Source organism: Peromyscus maniculatus, chromosome 23, assembly GCF_049852395.1.
Source record: "Peromyscus maniculatus bairdii isolate BWxNUB_F1_BW_parent chromosome 23, HU_Pman_BW_mat_3.1, whole genome shotgun sequence".
NCBI classification, from domain to species: domain Eukaryota; kingdom Metazoa; phylum Chordata; class Mammalia; order Rodentia; family Cricetidae; genus Peromyscus; species Peromyscus maniculatus.
Window position 1 is genome coordinate 38,534,659 of NC_134874.1, and position 26,032 is coordinate 38,560,690.

Below are 26,032 nucleotides of genomic sequence, written 5' to 3' on the forward strand. Positions count from 1 at the left end.
ATTTTGTCACAACAGTGAGAGAACTAATCATAGAACTGCTTTCAGAGAGTATAAACCACCAAGGATGTGAGAAAGTCCAATAGAACAAGGTGATTTCTGGCTTACAAGTCACATAAGGGACACAAGGAGGACCTTAGCAAAGAAAGGTCCCCTCTGCAAGAGACACATGTCCTGGTCATGAGAAACAGGGAAGTCAATGGTGAGTTTAGGCCAAAACCTATGATGGTTAATCTTGTTAACCTGACTGGACTGAGAGACACCTAGGTCAGTGAAGGACATTCTGGGTATGTCTGTGAGAGTGTTTCCAGACACGATTAGACTGGACTAGACTAGATTTGGAGGGTTCTGACTTCATTAATTAAGATTCTTCTAGGTTGACAGATTGAAAGTAGCAGAGCTGTGGAAGAGAGGGTCTGGTTAGAGGAAGTGGGCTGATGGTGACGTGCCCTTGAAGGGTCTATCTGGCCCCTTCCGGCTTTGTCTGCTGGCTAGGTGAGCAGAGGACCTCTGCCATGTGTTCTAACCCATGTTGTTCTGCCTCACCTCAGGCCCAAAACTATGCATCGAGACAACCATGACGAACTGGAAAACCATAGACCCAAATTAATATTTTCTCCTTTCAACTCCATCAGTGATCTGCCACAGTGATGAAAGGTCTAGACAGATTGTAAGCAGACTGGAGTCAAAAGTCAGAGACCAAGACAGCTGCTGTAAGTAAGAAAGGGCTCCATGGGGGTGGCAGTGAGCCACAGGCAAGCGGAGGACATAGGAGCAGGCCTGCTTTGAGTTCCCTGATGAGTGTCCTTAAAAGAGAAGCAGTTGCCGGGCGGTGGTGGCGCACGCCTTTAATCCCAGCACTCGGGAGGCAGAGGCAGGCGGATCTCTGTGAGTTCGAGGCCAGCCTGGGCTACCAAGTAAGTCCCAGGAAAGGCGCAAAGCTACACAGAGAAACCCTGTCTCGAAAAAAAAATAAATAAAAAAAAAAAAAAGAGAAGCAGTTAAGCCAGGAGTGGTAGTGGTGCACTCCTTTAATCCCAGCACTCAGGAGGCAGAGGCAGGTGGATCTCTGTGAGTCTGAGGCCAACCTGGTCTACAGAGTGAGTTCTAGAACAGCCAGGGCTGTTATACAGAGAAACCCTGTCTTGAAACAAATAAACAAAAATGAACAGTTACACTGGGTGCGATGGCACATGCCTCCAATGCACTGCAGAGGCTAAGGCAGGGACGCTCTCGAGTTCTAGGCTAGCCTGAACTACACAGTGCAAGAAGGTGCACAGAAGAGAAGGCCTCGAGAGAGACTGGGGTATGTTCACAGCTAAGGAGCACCTGCTGACCATCACTGGAAGCTAGGAGAGAGGCCGGAACAGACTCCCTCCATATTTAAAGAGCATTCTGCCTGTGTCTTCAGCTTGGATTCCTTGTCTCCTGTAGGAGGATTATTTCTAAGTCTTAAGTCATCTAGTTGTGGCAATCTGTTACAGATATAGGGTACTACACATTAGACAATTAGTTATAAAAGAAATCAAATGTCTCAGTAAAATTCAATTTATTTATTTGTTTGTTTGTTTGTTTTTGACAAAGCGCTTCTCTGTATAACAGCCCTGGCTGGCCTGAAATTCACTTTGTGGACCAGGATGACCTTGAACTCAGAGATCTGTCTGCCTCTGCCTCCTGAGTGCTATAATAAAGGCCTGTGCCATCACACCAGCATTTAAATTAATATTTAAAAACAGCTGAAGAAATGGAAGGGCACATCCAGCCCTTTATCCCAGTACCTTTTCCTGTCTCTTCATTTTAGTCTTCCTCTAAGGGCATCTCAACTAAGAGACACTTGGTATTTATTTATTTTTATTTATAGAGCTTTATTTATTTTTGTTGTTGTTATTTTTTAAAATAGGGTTTCACTGTGTAACCCTGGCTGTCCTGGAACTAGCTGTGTAGACCAGGCTGGCCTTGAACTCAGAGATCCTCCTGTCTCTGCCTCCTGAATGCTGGGATTAAAGGCGTGCACCACCACCACCCAGCTGATTTATTAATTTTTATTTTATGTGTACAAGTGCTTTTCTTCCATGTATATCTATGCACCATGTATTTGCAGTACCTTCAGAGGCCAGAAAAGGGCTTCCAATCCTCTGGAACAGGAGTCACAGTGGATGTGAGGCACCATGTGGGTGCTGGGCCTCCAACCTGCAAGTGCTCTTACCTAAAGAACCATCTCAACAGCCGCTGCTGGTGTTTACTTTTAACCTAAGTAATTTAGCCAGTTCAAGTCTGTAGTGAGCAATGATCTGCTGTTAGAACTTACTCCTCTCATCTCTTCTCTTGGAGATTCTTGGGGTCTTTCTGAAGGAGGAGTTTATAAAAAGGTCTCATTATGCAGCCCAGGCCACCACACCTGTCATGACCATGCCTTCTTTTTGTTTGTTTGTTTGTTTGTTTGTTTGTTTTGTTTTCGAGACAGGGTTTCTCTGTGTAGTTTTGGTGCCTGTCCTGGAACTCACTCTATAGACCAGGATGGCCTCGAACTCACAGAGATCCGCCTGCCTCTGCCTCCTGAGTGCTGGGGTTAAAGGTGTGTGCCACCACCGCCCGGCAACCATGCCTTCTTAATTCAACCTCTCCTAGTAATTGACACCTTATTTCATCCCTATTTTTAATGGCAACCCAAAATCTTGACAATTATTTAAACTTACATGTACCTACCAATGCCCAGGAAATCTCAGCTATCTTTATCTTTCTCTCCTTTTCTCCTTTGCTACAGTATAGAACATACTGAGCTAATTGGGACTCCTAAAATACATTTTTCCATCTAACCCTTTACTTGTTTAGACTTAGGTTTTGCTGGCTCCTTTGCATATCTTTGTGTGTGTGTGTGTGTGTGTGTGTGTGTGTGTGTGTGTGTGTGTGACTGTTTTATGAGGCACTGCCATACTCTGTGGTCCAGGCTGATCCTGAACTTTATGACCTTCCTGCCTCAGCCTTCCCAGTCTTGGGATTACAAACCTGAGCCACTGCCCCTGGCTCTGCACAGATTCTGCACCTTGTGGGTATGTTTCTTGTTTTCAGGTCTATCTACTCAGCTTCTTAACAAATAGTAAGAGGTCTTAGTAACTAACTTTTTGAGTCCCTCCATATCTAAAAATGCCACCGCCTTTTTTTTTTTCCCTCCTTTCATTAGTGACAATCTGGACAGAGTTCTCAGTTTTAAATCATTTCCCCTCAAGCTTTAGAAGACACTGTTTGGCTAATGTTACTGACATAGCATTCTCTGATAATGCAGCTCCAGACTTCCTTGATCTAATCAAACCTTTCCTGATTTATTTATAAACCCCAGTGCTACTTCTAAACTCCAACACAATGAGCAAACCAAAGCTCCCTAGTGTCATCACTAGAGACTGACAGTCCCTCCTAACCTGAAAGACCATTTCCTTGTGCTTTCACAAGATGACAACGGGTGCAGCAAGACATGGGGAGTAAACATGATTCTGAGCTGCAGAGTGAGATTATCTGCTGTGAACTTAGACTCAATATGTGTGTCCCTCAAAACTCACACATTGTTGTAGGTTTGAGCCTGTGGAAGTAGAGACTGAAGGGTAGTCAGGGTAGGACAAGCTTATTTGGGTACCCTTGGGTTGGGGGATTATGGCTTCATGAAAAGAGAAATTCTAAAGTCAGTTTGCGCCACACCCTCCTCACATGGAGGACTCAGTAAGAAGGTGGCTATCTGCACTGAGAAGAGAGACCTCACGAGAACACAACCATTCAGCAACCGTGATCTCAGACCCGAAGCCCTCCAACTGTGAGAAGTAAATGTGTGTTGTTTAAGCGCACCCCTACCCTTCTGGAGGCTCTATGCATTTTTTTATGCATCCCAGGCTGGCCTGCAGCTGGCTTTGTAGTTCAAGACAATGCTGAGCTTCTGCTCCTCTTGTTCTCCTGTTTCCGCCTTCCAGTGCTGGGGTTACAGCGTGCATCACCCGGCCTGGTTTTCAGTCTGTGGTATTTTGATGCAACAGCTCAGCTGACTAAGGCAAGTATCACAACCATGTCTACAACCAAAAGATTTTGGTATTTTTCCCCAGCAAAAAGCCATATGCAGACTGAATGAGCTTTTTACTTTTATTGAGCAACTTAATTATAAATAATTGAATAGAACCAGCAATTAGCATAAAAAATACATTTCAGGTCAAAAGGGACACAAAGTGAAACCTATTAAGCAATTTGACAGAGCCTGAGGAAACACTGACTCCCTTGAATGTGGTAGGCAGACACCATGGGGCTGAATAGAGTATCTGGACCTGGAGTTCCCCACAAACTGAGCCCAGGGGCTTCCACTGATTGCAACTGCACTCAGGTCCCCACACTGTGAGAAAGACCTTTAGGTCCAGGTAACAATTCAATCAGAAGCACCTGCTTCATCCTGCTTGTAACAAAATGAAACATCACCTCCATCCTTTCACGGGGTGATGTGATCACCTCTGCTCCAAGGGAGTCAGCCACTAAAACCAGTCAATCATTTGCATACTCTCACCTTTTTGGGGTCCATGTTGAATTTCTTTCTTCCCATGGCTATTTGCTTGTTCCTCTGAGTAGTTTTGCTATTGGTTTTAAACAATTTTAAAAAATCATTAGTGAGAGCTTCCACAGAGTGCAGCAGAATCACACCCTCCTGTGCCTTTTCCACCTCAGGTCAACCTGAGACAGAAAACAACGGTGTCCAGCAGAGCCCACCACCCTCAGTAACACATCTTCAGAAAGGATACTGGTGAAAAGTAGTGCCTTTCTAAAAGAAATTAAAAATGGAGTTCCTCATGATACAGAAAGGTTAACTCAGAGTCCCGAGCCTACAAAGCTGGTGAGGACACAGGAGGCAAGGAGGAGAAATGGACAACTCCAAAGTCTCCCACTTCCCAGCCCAGCCCTTGAACCCGTTGGTGAGCTCAGCTAGAGGGAGGTGGCGGGAATAAAGAGTATCCAATAAGTAACCTCCAAGTACAGTCATGAACACTTTACCTTTCCTCCACTGAAGTTAAGTTATCAATCTCTGTCATCACTTCTGCAATTTCATATTTCAGCCTCTGTCAAAAAAGAAGGAATTGGATCATGGGGTATCTAAACTATCCTATACTCAGAGGTTCAGAGCCATCTTGGTCTTCCAGGTACAAGCTTTCCCAAGGACCCATATGAGCATCATAAGGCCAAAACCTAACACCTGTATAAGTAAGGTAGACTCAATGTCAGAGGCAGCATAGAACAGAGAAATTCATCTTCATCTTCATCTCCATCTCCATCTCTCTCTCTCTCTCTCTCTCTCTCTCTCTCTCTCTCTCTCTCTCTCTCTCTCTGTCCATCTCTCATCAGACACATCACTGGGGTCCACTAAGCAGGTTCTGAAGTACTTGTGTGAAAAATCAAGAAAGAAGCAAAAAAAAAAATAAATAGACTCATGTAAAAGCAAGTAGTGGGTCCTTAGCTCACTTCACTGTAGTCATTGCACATAACCAGAGGCAGGGTAGCCTGAACTCTCAGGGGAAGCCGAAACCTAGGTATGTCTAGACTGACATCAGGTTTGCCAGTCAATAGTCTCATGACTATCACTTCATAAGAGATGAAACTCCATGTGGCTACAGAAACAGCTTAGAAGTTAAGAGCATGTACTACTACTCTCGCCCAGAGAACGTAAGTTCAATTCCCAGCACATGTATCAGGTGGCTTACAACCATCTTTCAGTCAGGCTCCAGGGGATCCTACTCCTCTGGCCTCTGTGGGCATGTGCACTAATGTGCATATACCCACACATATACATGTAATTTAAAGTAATAATAAAAATTTAAAGTGATAATTATGATTTTTTAAAAAAGAGAGAGAGATAAAGCCCCCAAGGACAAGGTCCAACTCAGAGACATCAGAAGCAGAGGAGACAGAAATTGTTTACCCCCTACTGGCTGGCTTTCCAGCCTTCCTGAGCCTCAGACAGCATCCTTGGTGACAGGATGAAGCAGCCAGTGTTCAGGGAAGAGTCCATATTATTGAGCAGTATGATCATTACTGTCCACATGATACGCATTCTTAATTCTTTAGACAAAGGACTTATCTGGGTTGCAGAATTTTCCAAGAATGCAGGCTAACCTTGAGCCAAAGTTGCCACGAATTACCTCTCAAGTACAAAGACATTTTATTCAGAACCATATTATGTGTGTGCCAGCAAGTTCAGACTTAAACAAGTTCCTAGAAAGGAGCCATTGTCTAGGATAAGGCCTGCTGTACAGTGAGTGGCCTATGAGGCAACATTTACTTTGGCAATGACAATGACTATGAAGCTTCTCAAAAAAGGGCCACACGACTCACTTTCCTGAGGAAGCCTCACACCAAAGGACCCATGAGGCCTCTGAATGGTCTCTGAAGCATCAGACACTAACTCTGAAACTGTGGCTTCATTCATTTCCCCTCCTGTGGGACACCCCCCAGCGCTGGCCTCTGAGTCAAGTACACAAATGTAGGGAGGCAGTGTTTATCCATCTGTTTTATTCATCTGTGTTTAAATTAGTCATTCTGCTCCTACCACCACCAAGTAGGCACTTAGTATACAGCTAGAATCCAATAAATGTTTGTCTGTTCACTCAGACAAACTGGACTGCCAAAAATGTAGCGGGCACCTATCTAAGTGCTTGTAACCGGGGCCACAGGTCAACTACTAGGAACACTGGTCCCTCCACTGTCGTCTCCGCTCCAGAGCCTGTGCTGTCTGAGATGGAGTCTTTGCCCCTCAGCCCAGAGAACTCTTACCTCGGTCTCCATGGTGCTCACACTTTTCACATTTTCTTGAAGCTACCCTATCAGTGTTCCACACAAATTCAAGGGAGACACTTTGCTGTTGGTGTTTTACCTCAATGTCGTCAATAAGCTCCTTTTTTCTTCTACGAATGTCCAAAAGCTCTTCTCGCTCTTCTAATGACAGGTCTTCAGGCACTGAAAAGAAGAAGAATGAAAGAAAGGAAGGAAGGTCAACAACTTCGGAGGCTGGAGACTGGAGGTGGGAAGCATCTACCCTTGCCTCACTCCCCCACCCTACCCCACAGAGACTGCCAGCTTCTCTAGAGGAAAACAGAAGCTACATACATCTGTACACAAGCTTACCACCAAAATGTTGATTAGCCTGCCCAGAGTCTTACCACCAACCTTCCCCACCCACGGAGCCCCGATGAAAGGTTAACATGCTGGGGTACTTCTCTGTAGCCTCTTGTAGCACCAGATACTGGCCAACCAGCACACCTGGTTAAGACCTTCCTGCTGTACTCAGCTCTCAACTGTTTCTTAGCCTTTCACTCTCAAAGTGCTACATCTGTAACACATAAAACATGCCCCGAACCAGACACACAAAGCTAAGAAAGGTCATTGTGGTTACACCTTGCGGAGTGAGAAACACAGTGGGAAAGCAGCGTGATGCTAGCCTCCCACTCAAGCCCCACCACAAGCCTTACAGAACTACGGACTTTCTTATGCATATCTAACTGATAGTATAAAAATGCATGTTCATCTCATTAGAATGCCTGGGGCTGGGACTGGGAGCAGGACATGAGGAGCACAAATGGACAGAGACACTTTGGGAAGCACTCAGGTACATCAGACAGCATCAAAGACACACATGTCATGCCCAGCAGCTTTCTTTTAAGTATATACAGTAGAAAACTCTCCAGCAGTGCATCAAGAAGTACAATAATGTTGAAGAAGCACACTTTATAGATTAAAAGCAAAGAAGTTAAATGCCCATCTATAGTAGGATGGGTAAATGTGTAGAGTCTCACAGAAGTGAGAATGAAAAACTACAAGCAACAAACACGTGATTTCAGGACATCTGTGTAGATATCAGACACATTCTCTTATGGACCAGCGTATTAAGGGAGAAAGGGTGTATTTGGCCCACAATTCCAATGTATTGTCATAGGGATGCCCTGGGAGTTTGAACACCCATCTATAGTCAAGAGCAGAGAGCAATGAGTGCATTACCACGCTCATTTCATGGACTAGGACTCAGCCCATGAAATGGTGCTGCCCATATTCAGAGTTGGTCTTTCCCACTTCAACCCAATAAAGAAAATCCCTCACAGCCATGACCACAAACCAAGCTAATCTAGATAATTTGTCATTGAAACTTCTTTCCCAGGTGATTCTAGATTATGTCAAGTTGATAATTAAAACTAACCATCACGGGGATGGAGAGATGGCTCAGAGGTTACGAGTACTGGCTGTTCTTCCATAGGACCTGGGTTCAATTCCCAGCACCCACATGGCAGCTCACAACTGTCTATAACTCTAGCTCCAGGGGATCCAACACCCTCACATGGACATACATGCAGGAAAAACACCAGTTTACATAAAAATAACTTTAAAAAAGAAAAAAAGCTAACCATCATAGGCATATAAATACATGTCATAAAATAATTAGAACAATTACAGAGCTCATAATAAGCATGGCCTTTAGGGAGAGAAGGAAGAACATGGAATAAAGGTGGGAAGCAGAGAATACGTCATATTACTAACTTCCTCCTTCCCCTACTAGCTCTACACTGAAACTGAATGACACCTTAGCAATGTTCTTAGGCAATCTTCTCTGCCAAGATATTACAAAGGGAAGAGCAACCAGACAGGGCTATACAACAACTGAACCCTCAAAACACCATGAAGACAGCCACTGTTATCTCTATTTTATAACTGAGGCCAAGAGAGATGAAATGATTTTCACTAGAGAAGAGATATTGAAGACATAATGGGGCTGGAAAGATGCTCAGCAGTTAAGAGCACATGCTGCTCCATCAAGAGGCTCAGAGTTTGATCCCACATCAGGCAGTTCACAGGTGTCCGTGACTCTGAATCCAAGGGGCCAGATGCCCCTTCTGGAATCACTGGACAAATGAACACGAACACACACACACACACACACACACACACACACACACACACACACACACACGATAGATAGATGATAGATAGATAGATAGATAGATAGATAGATAGATAGATAGATAGATAGATTTATTTTTAAAAGAAATAATGCCCTGCAATATCATCTATCTGGTAAACAATATGAGCACACACATCCAAGATGCTCAATACATGGCAAACATCAAGCATGACAAACTCAGATTTACAAGTTGTGCAGCATGCACTGGGCAAGAGTAGGAGCTCCACAAGGTCCCTGGAACCAGTGTCTGTCTTCTGCCTTGCAAAGTGCCAGCTTCATCCCAAACTGGCTTCTAACCTGCTGGAGCTAAGGCTACATGCTTTCTCACCCCAGGGCTCCTCAAGCTTCCTCCCAAAATGTCCTATAGAACATCTCCTTAATTTTCACTGGCCAAACCTGTCTCAGGTCTCAGTTCACACTAATTAGCAAAAGTAGAAGACATATCCAACACACACAGCATTGAAAGAGAAGACAAAAGGAGTCAAGAATTTATACTGGAGAAAAACAGCAATGCCCAACACCCAGATAGATGAAGCATAAGCAAGCACACACTTTTTTGCCTCCCCGAAGCTATTACTCCACTCTAATGAAAAGAGCATTTCTCAAAGTAGCCAGTCTCTAGAATGGGGTCAGCCTGATGTCAGAGAGTAAATGTCCTCCAGTCTGTCAGTCACACACACCAGCCTCCTAAAGCAACCCCTCTGTAAAACTTTTCTGCTGACTTCTCCAACATAAGTGTACAAAACAAGAGTCTGGAAGGAGAGCTGCAGACTTCAATCTTCTGCAAGATGATTTTTCTAAGAAGTTCTACCAACAGTCTTCCTCCTCCCACCCTGAGGACCAGAGGGCTGCCAAGAGTGAATAAAGATGAATGGAAACACCAGGATGATTTTCTTCTAAAGATGCCAATGCTCCTCCAGTCAGAAGCATTCCATGAACTGCCTGAGTTTTTCTCTTCCTACAATGCCTGTCTTATCCTTTAAAGGCAATGAGGGTCTAAACAATGCAAGGTTGTTTGAATTCATGTTACCAGGAATTCCAACTGAAACCTGTTCGTCTAAAAAAAAGAGAGGAGCTGCTGAGATGGCCTAGCTAGTAGAAGTGCTTCCTGCAAACCCAACTTGAGTTTGATCCCCAGGACCCACATGGTGGAAGGAAGGAATTGACTCTTTTAAGTTGTTTTCTGACCTCCACACATACACCATGGCATGCACATGCGTGCACACACACACAAAAATGTGATTTTAAAAAGGTAACTTTTGTCAGGTAAGACGATAGTGTTTTACATAGGAAGTATCCTTATTTTCTAGAGAGTCATACTCAAGAATTTTGGGGTATAAGGCATATATCTAAATTTTACTCTGAAAGACTTCAGAAAAAAAGAATTGAGCAAACTAAAAACTATTGAATCTATTTGATTGGTTATCAGTTCTACATTCAAAGTTTGAAATTTCTAAGTCAGGTGTGGTAAGGCAAGCCTTTAATCCTAGCACTTAGGAGGCAACAGCAGGTGGATCTCTGTAAGTTCACTACCAGCCTGGTTTTCATACCAAGTTCCATGATAGCCAGGGCTACATGGTGATACCCTGTCTATGGAGGGTGGCACGAGGGGGTAGAATGGGGAGGAAGAGAAGGAAGAAAAAGAAAAAATTAAAATTTCTCATAATAAAAAATGATCCCCACCCCCCCAAAAAATCCACTTGGCCTTAAATGGCTAGTCTCTCTTCTAGTAACATCTTTTGAGGGATTTGGCAGAAACAGGCATGGTAAATAGCAGCACACTCTTGGCACATTAAAAAGACTAACAGGGCTGGAGTAGTGTAACTCAGTGTGCACGTTACTATACAGGATAAAAGAACATGATAAACTGTTCCCGGACCAATCTCCACACTGCTTCTGTAACTTCTCTCCCCTGCCATGATGTCCTGTCGCTGGGGGCCTGGAAGGCACCATGAACAGTGACGACAGCTGCGTGGTAAAGCACCAGCAGTGTCTCCCAGCAGCCACAGGATCTGCTGACACACAGGCCATTTCACATGCTCGGGGACCGTGTGTAGAGTGGAACAGCAGGCAATACTCAGAGAAGGCTCCCTACCTATCAGACCTCCCCAGCAACACACCATCTCTGATACAAGGCGTGGACTCACTTCCTGACATCGTGTACACTCTGTCACTTTGACTGTCCTGGCTTAGATGACACTCTTGGCAAGGTGTCATAGTGAAAAATATTTCCTCCAACTTCAAGTAAGAAAAAAAGGCATAGCCAGGCAGTGGTGGTGCATGCCTTTACTTTCAATACTGTGGAGACAGTGGCAGGCAGATCTCTGTGAGTTCGATGTCAGACTAGTCTACAAAGGGAATTTGAGGACAGCCAGAGCTACACTGCAAAACCCTGTCTCGAAAAAGAAAAAAAAAAAAAAGGCAATGGTGTTCATCCACATGACCTTCAACATTTGTAAGAGGCATTCAACAGAAGCAACATGAAGCAATCTCTCCTCTGTGCTTTCTTTTCCTAGCTGCAATAATGGATGACAGCTTCACTGTGGAGGGCCTTGACATCATTCGTCTGTGAGTTAAATTTTCAGCAGAGGTGGGTGTGTACCTGGTGTAAGGTTAAGGGAGTCATTGGATACGTTACTGCTTCTCCTGAGGATGACATCAACTTGAAGTCAGCCTGAAGGCAGTAAGAAGTCAACCAACAGTATGTTTTCTGCAAGCATTGCTGGCTTAATGAAATCTCTGCTGGTGCTCGGAATGTTGCTCCCACATCTCTTAGGAGGAGGATTAGGAGGCCTGCTGCAACGTTACAATTTCCATTATACCCTACTGAACAAAGATCTTTGACACAGACCTCCTTCTCAGGCATCTCTTCACTGTTGCTCAGCCAACCGTTAGGTTCATGGTACATGCTTTCACTGTGCACCTTTGCCGTCCACTGTGCATTTGTGCACACCTCGGTTTTCTGTAACTTATTTTAGTGTCACTATTTCTTTACCAGACTAGAAAGCTGTCAAACATCAGTTCATTAGGTTAGGAGTAATCTGTCTGGGGTACATCTTTCCGGGCATTACTAACATAAGTTTCTGTGAGGATTTAATCCCCTCCCCATTCCTTTTTCTCTTTCTTCTTTCTCTCCTTCCCTCCTTCCCTCCCTTTTATTTGTGATGCTGGGTATGAAAGTTATAGTCTTGTGCACATTAGGCAGCTACCTACCACAGAACTATTTATTACCCAGCCCAGTTTTGAACCTTTTTTTTGTTGGGGGTTGGCAGGTCTTGCACAACTGAGCTACACTCCCAACCCTTTCTCTATTTTGAGACAGTCTTGCTAAGTTAGCCAGGTTGGCCTTGAACTCACCCAGTTTTTTAGGTTGGTGGGTAGGCAAAAGTTGGAGATTGCTCAATTTATAACATTTCACCATATTCTACACAAAGGCCAGAGCAGTAAATATGGAGGTATGGGTGAGAAGCACTTCCTCTTGGACCAGAGCACTCAGGGCAGAGAAGCAGGGAAGACACTACCCTGAGCATGTTCACACTGGTAGCTTACCCTGTCTATCCTGCATGTTCTCACTGTGAATGGACAGGATCTATACTTTTAAAATGGCTTAAAACAAGAGGATTCTTTGATGAATCTTCCCAGAGGTTGCAGTGTTTGAAACCACAGTGGCTTGCAGAAGGAGGTGCTGAGAGAACCACCAGTTTTGTTTTCAGGAGCAGAACAGGGAAGCTTGACAACCACTGGGCACAACTACCCCATCTCGGAACACAGGGAGGCTGGGAAGCCAATTATTTCAAGATCCACTCACTAAGAAAGTTTGAGATCTGCTGATCATATATAAATACACCTCACATAAATCCTGTGACACACAACTTTTTCATGTCAACAGGTATGTTTTGTAAACAAAATTGTTTTCCTAACACTGGCTTTACAGGGTGAAAAGTTCTGAATGAAAGTCTATACTTCTGACCTGTGTTTCTCACATTTCATTCTGAATGGGGGTAGGTAATAACATCTGGATTAAGCTATTTAAGATCTGGGGATTTGGGCTGTAGTTTTTTAATTTGTTCTTCGTTTTATTCCAGCTCTGAATCTGCTGTATCCAAGGTTTCATTCCTGGTCAGGTTTGTGTTTGTTCCTCGCTATGAATTCCTGTTTCTAAAAACGCCTTTGAAGAGTCCATTCATGTTTCATTGTCTTGCCTCAGCCCCTCTCTCTTTTTTTCCCTTTTCCCTACTAATATTACTATTTCTGAGTTTCCTAAATGCTGATTTTTATACAGTTGGTTTATGTTAAGCTTTTAACACTTGAAGTTGTATTTTCTATAGAAATTCTTGTAATTTTCATTTTTCTCAAATGGATTTAAATTTCTCTGTTATTTACCATGAATAATTAAAATATATGTACTTGTAAAACAAAACAAAACAAAACAAAACAAAACAAACGCTAATTAACTACAACGACTAGTCTGACTGTGAATCCCCTGAAGCAGGTTGGATTTACTGTAGAATTCTGACCACATGGAGACAGGCCTGAGTTCTTTATTTGCAGACTTGGTGACCTCTAAGAAAGCAACAGGACCGAAAGCATGAGTCTATGATAGTTGTAACAGCAGGTATAGTTTCAATATTTTGGTCTGAATTCTGGAGAGCAAACCTAAATGTTTTCACAAGGGAAAAACAGAGTGGAAGGAAGAAAATCCTGTTTCTGCTGCTGGCACGGCTTCAGAGAAGATTCAGAACCAATTCATGTCCTGGACCAGGCCCTGCCTCAAACGAAGATTTACAAAAATCAAAGCACCCTAGAGTTGGTGAAATCTGCTGCCAGCCATGATGGGTAACTAAAATTGGACTTAAAATTTTGTCCAAAATGAGGGGGAAAGTAAACAAAATCCCAAACCTTGTAAAATAGCTTTCAAAAAAGGTGAAACGAGCTACTTTTCAGACAATAAAACTTAAAATAATTCTTTTTTTTTTTTTCCCCGAGACAGGGTTTCTCTGTGTAGTTTTGGTGCCTGTCCTGGATCTTGCTCTGTAGACCAGGCTGGCCTCGAACTCACAGAGATACGCCTGGCTCTGCCTCCCGAGTGCTGGGATTAAAGGCATGCGCCACCACCGCCCGGCAAAATAATTATCTTTAACAGATCTGCAGGTGGTTGTGCAAAGGGGTATCAAATGAAAATCTATACGAAACAATGTCAAGTGCTCAAAGGGTAGCTGTGCGAGCAAAAGTTTTCCAGTCCTGATGCAAATCTCTTGAAAAGATTTACTGCTGCTGTTGAAAACAAAAGCAAAAAGGATATTGGTTTAGCACTTATGTAAAAGAAAAAGAACAGAGGACTAGGAGGAAGAAATAAAAACACATTGCTATGAACTTACCCTAGTTAGACATAGTAGTGCACACCTGTAAACTTAGCATTCAGAAAACTGTGTCAGAGAACCAAGTTAAGTTCAAGGTCAGCTAGAGCTACAGTGAGACCTTGCCTCAAAAACACAATGGCAACAAAAACAGGAGGAAGATACTATTTTCCTGCATGAGAAATGGGAGACTATGATAAGTTGAAAGTACGTATTATAGGGCTGAGAGATGGCTCGGAGGTTAAGAGCACTGGCAGAGGACCTGGGTTCAATTCCCAGAGTCCACTGGCAGCTCACAACCATCTGTAACTCCAGGGGATCTGATGCCCTCTTCTGGTCTCTGCAGGCACCAAGCATGTACATGGTGGACAGACATACATAAGGCAAAATGTGCATACACTAAACAGATAACCACCACTGTCCTTAAAAACAGAATACAGTGCAGTGGTTGGGAAGATGGCTAAGTGGGTAAGAGCACTTGCTATGGCAGCATGCAAACCTGAATGCAAATTCCTAGCACCCACACAAGAAGCTGGTGTGGCCGTGCACACCTGCAACCCCAGCACTGTGGAAGACAGAGAGAGGCAGGAGGGTGACTAGGGCTTACCAGCCACCTACATGGCTCAAGTGAGTAAGACAGGACACTGAACATCCTCCTTTGTCCTCTACACATGCCTCCACACAGAAACACAGCCCCCACCTCCTCTACCCCCAACCCCCACACACAAACCCTGAAGCAACTAACAGGTTTTGTTTGGGTTTTTTGTTTTTGTATTTGTTCTTCCAGATAGGGTTTCTCTATGTAGCCCTGGCTGTCCTGGAATTCATTCTGTAGATCAGGCCGCCCTCAAACTCACAGAGATCCGCCTGCCTCAGCCTCCCAAGTGCTGGGTTAAAGGCGTACACTGGGGCTGGGGATTTAGCTCAGTGGTAGAGCTCTTGCCTAACAAGTACAGGGCCCTGGGTTCAGTCCTCAGCTCGGATGGGGGGAGGGGGCAAAAAGGCATACACCACCATCTCCTGGCTGCAACTAACAAATTTTGCAATAACAATATTGAATTGAGAAAGTGGAATTACTGCTTTGCCACATTTAATAAAGTTCAAGAATTCATCAATCATACCCTGTCTCTTACAGACACTGAAATGTAGAAATATTTACATCTCAGAATCAATGAAAAATAGGGAATTTTTGTACATAGTTTAGAAAATGTACTGGTATTTAAAATGTATACTGATACTAGAAAATAAAGAGCACCTTAAAGATGAGAAAGGGCTTTCTAACAATGAAATTATATGAACAGTCTCATTGTGTGACAAATTATAGGTACCAAGAAGCTGCGATTTTCTCGGTTCTGGGTTGTTGTTATACCTAAGGCTACCCTTATAACTCATCTTCTTACTGCCACACACATACGTTCTGTGTTTCTTCTCACGCACACCTTCCAGAAAATTAGCATTCTGCTCTACAACTCTCCTGAGAAGAGATAAGATCCCAGACTTATGAACTGTGACCAGGAACATTATGTTTTAGGGACTAGAAGTCAAATATGATAACTTAACGAATTATTCAATGAACAGGAATTTGATCACTTAACCATATGGTTTTGACTCTCAGCTGCAGACTGAAAACACGGTAACTTTTAAGTTTACTCTCATTTCAAATAATCAACACTAATGCATCATGGCTAACTTTCCTGTTGCCATTTGGTAGTATTTTTTATATTTTTTTGGTCAGTTCAGGGACATGCCAGTCCTACAGGATACTGGCAAGGCATGAGCCTGGGACACTGGTCTCTGCTTATCCACTAAATAGGAACTCTGCACACAGAAGCAATACCTTTCCCAAATTCCAAAATGCTTGGGCTCAGAACAACCACCAGGGAGATTTGACAGCAAAAACAAAGGGACAGCTGGGGGCCAACAGGAGCAAGCACTAAGTTTTGAATCTCATCACCAAGAGCCACTTGACCTCCAGCAGGTGATAAAGCCAGTCCAAACTCTCACATCCAAGTGGGTCACTTGGCCAGTCACATGATGACTACAGCAGGAAGGCAGGCAGGGTGGGGAGCGCTCAGCTGGCCAGGCTATGGGCTGAGCCACAGGGCCAGGTAGGGACTGAGAGCTTCAAGGTCACATGTGACTGACTACCTAGTGGATACAGGAACAATGTCAGCCCGACACTGGTCACCCTTTAGTCTCCACTCTCTTTAGTGTTCCAGGACACTTGCCTCGTCTTCTCTGAATTAAGTAAAACGACAATTAAAGACAGACAAAGGCTGAATCATTTGCCACCTGTGCCCCACTGTTAAAGGAAACCGTGAAAGAATGACTATTGAGAGAAAAGATCTGGGACAGGTGGTGAGGGAAGCCAGAGAGAATAATCTCAGGCTTCCTGGATCCACTCTGAAGGAAAGCCAGCTACACAGACAGCATCTCACAGATGAAGAACTAGGAAACGGCAAGAGCAGCCAATGGACAGGAACACAAACAGGCTTCTCTCAAGCTCTGGAGAGTTATAAACCAGAAGCTGGAGACTTGACAAGACTTTATACTTAAACATCCAGGCTAAGCAGGAAAGGAACTGAGTTTCAAATCCCAGTGATGGGGGGGGGTGGGGGTGGATAGAGATCAGAATGAGAGGAAAACATCAACACAAAAAAGACAAGCGGCCAAGGTGGTGGCCCTAGTTTCTTTCTCCAGCACCACAACATAAACAAAGACAAGAGACACAATATCATTTGAAACACAAAATATAAAATCAAAGCAGGAAAAAAATGATGTATTGTTTTCTACTGTTGGAGAGAGAAAAACAAGACCACAGGAACTTACAGTTTCTCGTAACTTATGGTCATGAAAGGGAATCTGTTTCTCACCAGTGACTCCAGACTATCTTAGAAACTTCCTATGACCAAGAGACGAGGACAGATGTGACAACGTGCAGGGTTAAGGTCTGTACAAAGCCTCACACCTCACCACACGCTGGAGAAGACAAAGCCCACAGCCTTGAAGGAAGAAACCACAGGGAGAGCTGCAGACACCCCAGCTGTTAGAGTCGCCTCAGCTAAGTCTCCAAACACCAAGGTGTCCTTGTGTGGGGTGAGCTCAACCCCACATGACTGGCCAGCTGAATGTAGCAAGACGACTGAACCCAACAAATCCGGGGACAACATGCTACTGCAGTTTATAACAACTGTCTAGAGAATGTGATACGCAGTAACGTATAACTGGTACTTAATAACTATGAAAGGAAAAAGGTTAAGTTTAAAAACTGAACAAAAAATAAAGCTAAGTTTTATGTAGAAGAGCACATTTATAACACACACAGTATTAACAATTAAAATGAAAGCACAGAAAGTAGTGGGGAGGGAAGCCTCAGGGTGTAAAGTGCTTGCCGTGTAAGCCCCAATGAGGGACTGAGTTCACATTCCCAGAGTTAGGGGAGAGGGAAAACAGAGAGGGGGACACAGGCACACATGTGCCTGTGTGGGTATGTGCACCATATATGTGCAGGAGCCTAGAGAGGTAAGAAGAGGCCATCAGATCCCCCGCAACTGGAGCAACACGTAGTTATAAGCTACCATGTGGGTGCTGGAAACTGACTTAGGTTCTCTGTAACAGAAGTAAGCTCTTAACTGCTGAGCCATCTCTCCAGCCCCCAAGACCACATTTTTATAGGGAACATTGAGAATAGGCCAAGAACAGACAAAAAAAAAATTCATGGTGATAGAAATCTGAGCAGTGGTTAATCTGGGGGTGGAAGGTGCTGCCTGAGAAAGGGCATGGCAGAGCTTCTGTGGTGTTGCCAAGTACTCTATTTAGACGTGGGTGGTCACTACACAGTGCATGCATCCAGCACATACAGAATAAGACAGCTGAGCTCTAGGGTACACTTAGCACTTGGGTACTACTGTGTTTGTCAGATTCTTGTCACCACGACAAACATCCAAGAAAATCAGCTACAAGAGAAAAGGTTTATTCTGGTTTGGAGTTACGGAGGTTAAAACTAAGTCCATAGTTATTTGGCCCTGTTGCTTCTGGGCTTGGGACAACGGACAAATGATCAAAATGAAACTACTTTATGGCCAGGAATGGACAAGAGAAAGGAAAAAACAAGAATCTAAAAATCCCCTTCAAAAGCACACCTCTAATGAACTATAGCTTCCCTCTAGGCCTCATTTCTTCAAGGTTCACCATCTCTTAAAAGTGCCATACTGGGAACTAAGTCTTTACCATATGAGACTTTGGCAAGTATTTGCAATCCAATCTACAGCATACACCTTCTTACCCCTAAGAGTCTCCATCTAGGGACCAGGACATGACTAGTGGGTTAGAGTGCTGCCTCTGCAAACATGAGGGCCTGAGTTCAAACCCCTGGCACCCATATAAGAATCCAGGCATGGCTATGTAAGCCTAAAACCCTGGCATCAGAGCTGTGGAGTCAGGTGAGAGCCCATGACCAGCCAGCCTAGCCCAACCAGCAAATTTCTGGTTCAGAGAGAGGTTCTGTCTTAATGCAGTAAGATGAAGAATCTACTCTGGCCTGCACATGTGCACACATGGGCACATGCATCACACACACAAGCGCGCGCACACACACACACACACACACACACACACACACACACACACTCACCTCTTAAAATTTTTAAAGTCTACATCTGAATAGTTGACTCCTTTCAACCCTTGACAGAAAAGTGTTTCCTAAAAAATAAAGGCAGTGAAATGGCATCTGAGAACCAGACAATAAGAACCAGTGTCAATCAGTGACTTGCAGCTATCAAGAATGTTGACTTTGTATGGAATAGCCCATTTTTTTTCTGCCCAAAGTTATTACTTTTATCTCACAGTAGAAAAAAATAGTTTAAAAATTAGCACATTAGTGCTAGGCGGTGGTGGTTCATACCTTTAATCCCAGCACCTGGAAAGCAGAGGCAGGTGGATCTCTGAATTCTAAGTCAGTCTGGTCTACAAAGCAAGCTCCAAGAACAGCCAAGACTATTAAACAAAAAAACCCTGTCTTGAATTTTTTTAAATAAATAAATAAATAAACTAGCACATTGTATAGATTAAAAAAAAAACAGCAAAAATTGAGAATCAGAGCAATTATTATAATTTTTTTGATTGTGAGCCTAGCCTTTAACGGCTGAGCCATCTCTCCAGCCCCAATTATTATAATTTTTAAATGGCTGCCTTGTCTTCAGACACAGTGTTGCATATTAAAAACAAAAACAAAAAACTGTCATTGCAATGTCCCCAAGTTAGCCTTCTGGACTCCATATAAACATCCTCTTGACAACTGGCATACAACCCACAATTATTGCCCTTCCTGTTTGGTGATGCAGTCAACCACCACCAAGGAACAGAAGAAGCACTGTAGTCATGTGTTACTGAAGGCAGTGGTAGAGGGCAGTTTACTCCCTGGCTCCATTCAGCAAAACTAAACACAAGAAACAAGAACTCAGCCAGCTCTCTAAAATCTGCAACAAAACATGTCTGATTCTAGCCAACTTCAGCAGCAGTTTTTATCATGTGGTCTGTAAACCTCCACCAGAAGCACATATCTGGAAGATGCTCAGTAAATAAGTGCTTACTGCACAAGTATGATGACTGGAGTCTGGGTTCCCAACACCTACATAAAAAGCCAGGTACAACTGTGTACACTTGTAATCTCATGGCTGGGGAGGCAGAGGCAGGAGGATCCCTGAGGAATTAGCAGCCATCTAGCCTGGGCAACTAGAAAAGCTCCAGGTGCAGTGAGAGACTCTATCCCCAAAGTAAGGTAAAGACACCTGACACAGTCCTCTGGTCTCCATGCACCCCCATACATGTGCACATACACATTCACACACAGAGGTGCATGTTTGAAACACAGTTCCCAGACCTTGTCCCAGACCTTTCAAGTCAGAACCTCTAGGCACGGTTCCAAGGATTCTGAATTTTAAAGATCTTGTGCAATGATTGTATTAAACATGAAAAATTGAGAATCACTGCTAAAATGTACTGGGGAACATGGAAATCCAAACACATAGACAACATGGGCATACTTGGAAGCAGTGTTGTGGTTTGGATCTGGACTAGTTTCTCTCATGGGTTCCTGTGTTGAGGACTTGATCCCCAATGCCGCACTATTCAGAGCTGGAGCTTTTGAAAGGGAACTAGATCATGGAGGCTCTGACCTCATCCATGGGTTAATCCACTCACACATGCATAATCTGATGGCCTTATTGAGAAGTGGTAAATCCTTTTAGGGGTGGGGCCTGACTGGAGTAATTGGTCCCTGGGAGTGGGCCCCAGAAAGGGTCCCAGCCTCTTTCTTACTCTGCTTCCTGGCAGCCTTGGGGTGAACAGCTTTCCTCCACTGCATCCTTCCATCTATGTTTCTGCCTTACCACAGGTCTACAGCATGGATGAAACTGGGAACCAGAACAGACTTTTCTTCCTGTACACTGTCCTGAGTACTTTGTAACAGTGATATAAAGTAGACAATAATCAGGAAAATGAAAGCCAGAAGTGATAGTGCACACTTACAGTCACTTGAGAAGCAGAGACAAGAGGATACTGAATTCAAGGCCATCCTGAGCTACAGACATGAGACTGTCTTAGTCACTGTTCTGCTGCTGTGAAGACACACCATGACCAAGGCTGGCTTACAGTTTCAAAGGTTTAGTCCATTATCATCATGGTGGGAAGCATGGTGGCACACAGGCAGACATGGTGCTGAAGCAGTAGCTTAAGATACTCAGATCCACAGGCAGCAGGAAAAGAAAGACACCAGGCCTGATTTGGGCTTTTGAACCCTCAAAAGCCCACCCCCATTGATACACTTCCTACAACAAGATCACACCTATTCCAATAAGACCACAGCTCCTAATCCTTCTCATGTAGTGCCATCCCCTAATGACTAAGTATTCAAATACATGAGCTTATGTCAAGCCACCAGAGACCTTGGCTTAAAAAAAAAAAAAAAAAAAAAAAAAAAAAAAAAAAAAAGAGTCTCACAGAAATGCTATGTCTCAAATCTTATGTCTACCACATTATTAGCTGTGTGACCTTGAGCTACTTATTTACCTTTATGTGACTCAATACTCTCATCTGTAAATAAGCAATACTACTATTTTTAAAAGTTAATCAAATCTATTAATTTTGAAATTTTAAAATAAGTACTGTTTTTAATGAAAACAAGAAATAATTTAAGATTTTGAAGAATACTTGAAAAATTAACAGTGGGCAGTGAGACTTTCTACCCTAAATAACAGAAGAAATAAATGTTTTATATCAACCCTGATAGACTGGTTCTTTCCATATCCAGAAGTTGAGGTTGTAGAGGAAAGAGAAAGTTTCACAAGTTCCTATACATGAATAGGAACTGTGCAGAGACATTTTAAAGGACACTGTGGCAGCCTCACAAAGCTAAACACAGGCAAGCAATACAAGCCAGCACACATTCCTAGACCTTCCCAGCTGAGCTGTGTTCACACGAAGACTTGCCCATGATATTCATAGCGGCTTATCTCACTGCTGCCCACATCTAGAGACACTATGATGCCCTTTAGTAGGCAAATAGAGAAATTGATACATTCCAACTATGGAGTATTATCCAGAAATAAGCTATGAATGTGTTAGTGAGTTTCTCTTTGCTGTGACAAATATTTAAGAGATAGTCTAAGGATAAGATTCGTTTTGGCTCACTGTTTTAGAGGTTAAGCCACACTTGGATGAATCCACTGCTTTGGGCCTAAGGTAAGGAAGAACACCATGGAGGAACATGCAGTAAGCAGGGCTGTTGAAGACCAGGAAGCATAAAGAATGAGCAATGACAAGAGGCTGGGAGATAAGGTCTTATCTTTCCAGGGCACATCCACAGTGACCCCAATTCCTCTAACCAGGCCCCACCTCACAATAACACCGTTATGAGTCCACACAAACATTAATCCACTGACTAGACCAGAGTTCTCAGGATCCAATCACCTCTCAATTTTTAGATCCATGGGCCAGATTCCAAGCCTTCAACAAAGAGCCTTTTGGAATACTCCACATCCAAAGCCTAACAGAAGCCACGGGGAAACCTGTATATATCATATCATATAAACCAATATGAAAAGGCTACAATACTACATGATTTCAACCATATGACAATTTGAAAAGGACAGCAATGGTCAAGGATCAAGGGTTGAGGGAGACACAGGGAAGAATAAACAGGCAGAGAACAGAGAATTCTCCAGGACAGTGAACCTGTCTCTGACACTGTGATGCGGAACTCATTTGTCAAACCAGAGAACACTTTCCCAAAAGTCCCTAGTCAACCATGGATCTGGTTAATACTAATGATTCAACATTGGCTCATCAATGGTAAATATGCTATGCCAAGATAACACGTTAGCAGAGAAATTTAGGGGCTGGCAAAATACCTCAGTAGGTAAAAGCACTTGCTAAGCCTGATGACCTAAGTTAAATTACCAGGACTCACATGGTGGACAAAAAAGAATCAAGTCTCAGTCTGTCTCTGTCTGTCTGTCTCTCACACACACACCTCATATTTTTTCTTATTAATACAGTATTATTTGTCTTTTCTCTGTCAAATCCTGAGCCAACCAACTTTGCCAGACTACCTGGGGAAATACAGGAAAAGTAACATACAGGAGAGACAAGACATGGCTTCTGGCTTAACCAGTGATGTGACTCCCAAACAGTCCCAGCCTTAGCTTAGAGCCAGCCACCCCAACTATGGCAGCCCCAGCCCCAACGAGCTTGGCTACTGTGCAGATGCCCCCTTGAAATGATGCTGGTTTAGAAGCGGCAGCAAGGAATGAGTGAGGTCAGGGGACATGGCTGCCAGGCTGCTGAGGCTCTCATCTGTCAGGGTCTCTGGTTGGTTCAACACCACTTGCAGACAGCACACAACTCAGAAGCTGTGAGGTGCCCCTGACCGAGAAGCAGGTACAGACCAACTTGGAGCAGGCATCCATTTTTAGGTGTGAGGGGGCTATGTAGGAAAGCTGCTTCCAGAGCAGAAATAAGAGGGGTGGTAAGCAAGTTTTTTTTTTTAATATTTAAAAAATAATAATAAAGTGACACATCCCTGCAGTCCTGGCTCCTACAGATGCCATGGAAGGAGGATTCTGAGCATAGGAAAGAAGCTGTGATGTGGAAGGAAACAGATAGACCTCTGCACTGTTAGCTCATTTGTTTGTTTGTTCGTTTTTTGAGACAGGGTTTCTCTGTGTAACTTTGGCACCTTTCCTGGAACTCACTCTGTGGACCAGGCTGGCCCGAACTCACAGAGATCCACCTGCCTCTGCCTCCCAAGTGCTGGGACTAAAGGCGCGTGCCACCACCTCCTGGCATATCAGCTCATTTTTATGTAAACTAAATTTGTTGAATAAAACATTAAGTCAATCAGTCTACCTGAAAAACAGGGATAAAGACATCCCAAACTGCCAAGTAACTCTGGCTCTCCAACAACTTTGAGAGCCACCACTGGCAGCTTAATTAACCAAACTTTCTACCAAGCCTCTTTGAAGACCTGAAGGAAAATGAAGGGCAGCTCTTGATCCAATGCAGATGAGCTTTTCAAATATGTTCAGGAGACTGCAACCTACAACTTGAGATTAGATTATTTTAAAAGATAGGGGGTGGGGGGCACTTTCTCCTCTGAGAACTTCAGTCAAGAAGATAAAACTCTTTTATAATTTTTTTTAAAAAAATATAGTGTCCAAGGCCAGGTAGCTGTGATGCACACCTTTAATCGAGACACCACCCTATCTCGAAACACGCCCCCCCCAAGTATCCAAAGGTAAATTTTTAGCAAAACAAAAACCCACATCAAAACAATACTTGAAATTTGAATCAGTATAATTATCCTATTGTGTGTCCCCACTCCCCAAAAAAACCCTTTTGTTTATATAAGTCCACCCTTCTCTCCAAGCATCCTGGTGGTGCATCCTGACATAACCTCACACAGCACCTAAGGCAGCAGAAAGCAGCATTTCTTTATGTGTATACCTTTAAAATAAATGGCTATGAACAGTGTGTGACACCTAGCTTGGCTAATAGCACTAAAACACCAAATGTGAGCTGGGATAAACAATAATTTAATCTTTGGTAAAACTCAAAGTCTTAAATGAGACATCTGTGATTCTTGGTTGTCAACCTGACGACATTGGAATTAACTAAAACCCAAGCAGCTGGGTAAACCTGTGAGTGAGTCTCTTTTTTTGTTTATTTATTTTTGTTTTGTTTTTGCTTTGTTTTAGACAGGATTTCTCTGTGTAGCCCTGGCTGTCCTGGAATTCAATCTGTAGACCACACTGGCTTAGAACTCCCTGCCTCTCCCAAGTGCTGGGTGAGATTAAATGTATTCGCCCCCACATCCAGTGGACATTTTCCTTAATTAGATCATTTGAAGTAGGAAGACCCATTTTTAAACCAGATCTTCTGATGTAGGAAGATCCACCTTAATTTGGGTCATACCTTCTGGCGACAGCCTACACAAGGATATGAAAGAAAGAAGCTTTCATTCCACCTGCTTGTTCTTGATCTCACTGGCAAGTCCACTCCTTCACTGGCATTAGAGCCTACTGGGTTCCAGCGTATAGAGAAGACAAGCTGAGACTTCCAGCCTTATAAACTGAACAACTACTGGATTCTTGGGCCTTCTATTGGTAGACAGCCATTGTTGGACTAGTTGGATCACAGAATGTATCTTAGTTAAGGTTTCTATTGCTGTGAAGAGACACCATGACCACAGCAACTCTTATAAAGGAAAACATTTAATTGGGGCTGGCTTACAGTTTCAGAGGTTAAGTCCCACCATGAGGTGGGAAACATGGCAGGATGCATGTAGACATGGTGCTGGAGTCTCCATGGAGACATGGAGCTGAGAGTTCTACATCTTGATCCACAGGCAGCAGAAGGAAACTGTGTGGCACACGGGGCTTAGCTTGAGCACATGAGACCTCAAAACCTGCCCCCACACTGACATACTTCCTCCAACAAGGCCACACCTAACAGTGCCACTCCCTATGGGCCAAGCATTCAAACACATGGGTCTATGGGGGCCATTCCTATTCTAACCACCACAGTCTGTAAGCTATTCTAATAAATACCCTTTCTGCACTGTTTAAGTTCTGTTACACTAGAGCAGTAGTTCTCAACCTGTGGTTTGCAATCCTTTTGGGGGCTGAATGACCTTTCACAGGGGTCACCGAAGGCCATTGGAAAACAGATATTTACATTACAATTCATAACAGTAGCAAAATTACAGTTATGAAGGTTATGAAGTAACAAGGAAAATAATTTTATGGATGGGGTCACAACATGAGGAACTATATTAAAGGGTCTCAGCATTAGAAGGTTGAGAACCACTGATCTAGAAAACCCTGAGTAATACAATATCTGATTACAAAATGAACAAATATTCCAGAACACGTTCTCAACTTCCTTTCCAGTGGAACTTTGGTACTGACTAAAACAAATCAAATCATGTCACAATAGCTTCACAGAAAAGCTCAAATGACATTCAAACTCCTCCCCTCAGCCTCCAGGTCAGTCTCAGATCTCACCCACCTCAATTCCCTGAGCACCAGCTCCCCTTTGCCTCCTTCCCCCCCTTCAGACTTGAGCTCCAACCTGGCCTGCCCCACACTATTTAAAGGACCCCCAACTACTTCCTAGGAGACATCATTTTGGAGCACATATTGTTAACATCAGCGAG

At 43.5% G+C, this 26,032-nt stretch overlaps 1 protein-coding gene across 4 annotated transcripts in view; it reads right to left on the reverse strand.

The window, feature by feature from the left end:
• Nucleotides 1-26,032, reverse strand: part of Cyth3 (cytohesin 3) — a 94,427-nt gene that overhangs the window by 20,198 nt on the left and 48,197 nt on the right. For all 4 annotated transcript variants that reach the window (XM_006982651.4, XM_076561332.1, XM_076561333.1 and 1 more), the window contains exons 2-4: nucleotides 6,887-6,969; nucleotides 5,014-5,078; nucleotides 4,532-4,598 (exon numbers count right to left, since the gene is read on the reverse strand). In XM_006982651.4, coding sequence (XP_006982713.1) covers nucleotides 4,532-4,598; nucleotides 5,014-5,078; nucleotides 6,887-6,969 — 215 coding nt within the window. The remainder of the gene's footprint in view (nucleotides 1-4,531; nucleotides 4,599-5,013; nucleotides 5,079-6,886; nucleotides 6,970-26,032) is intronic.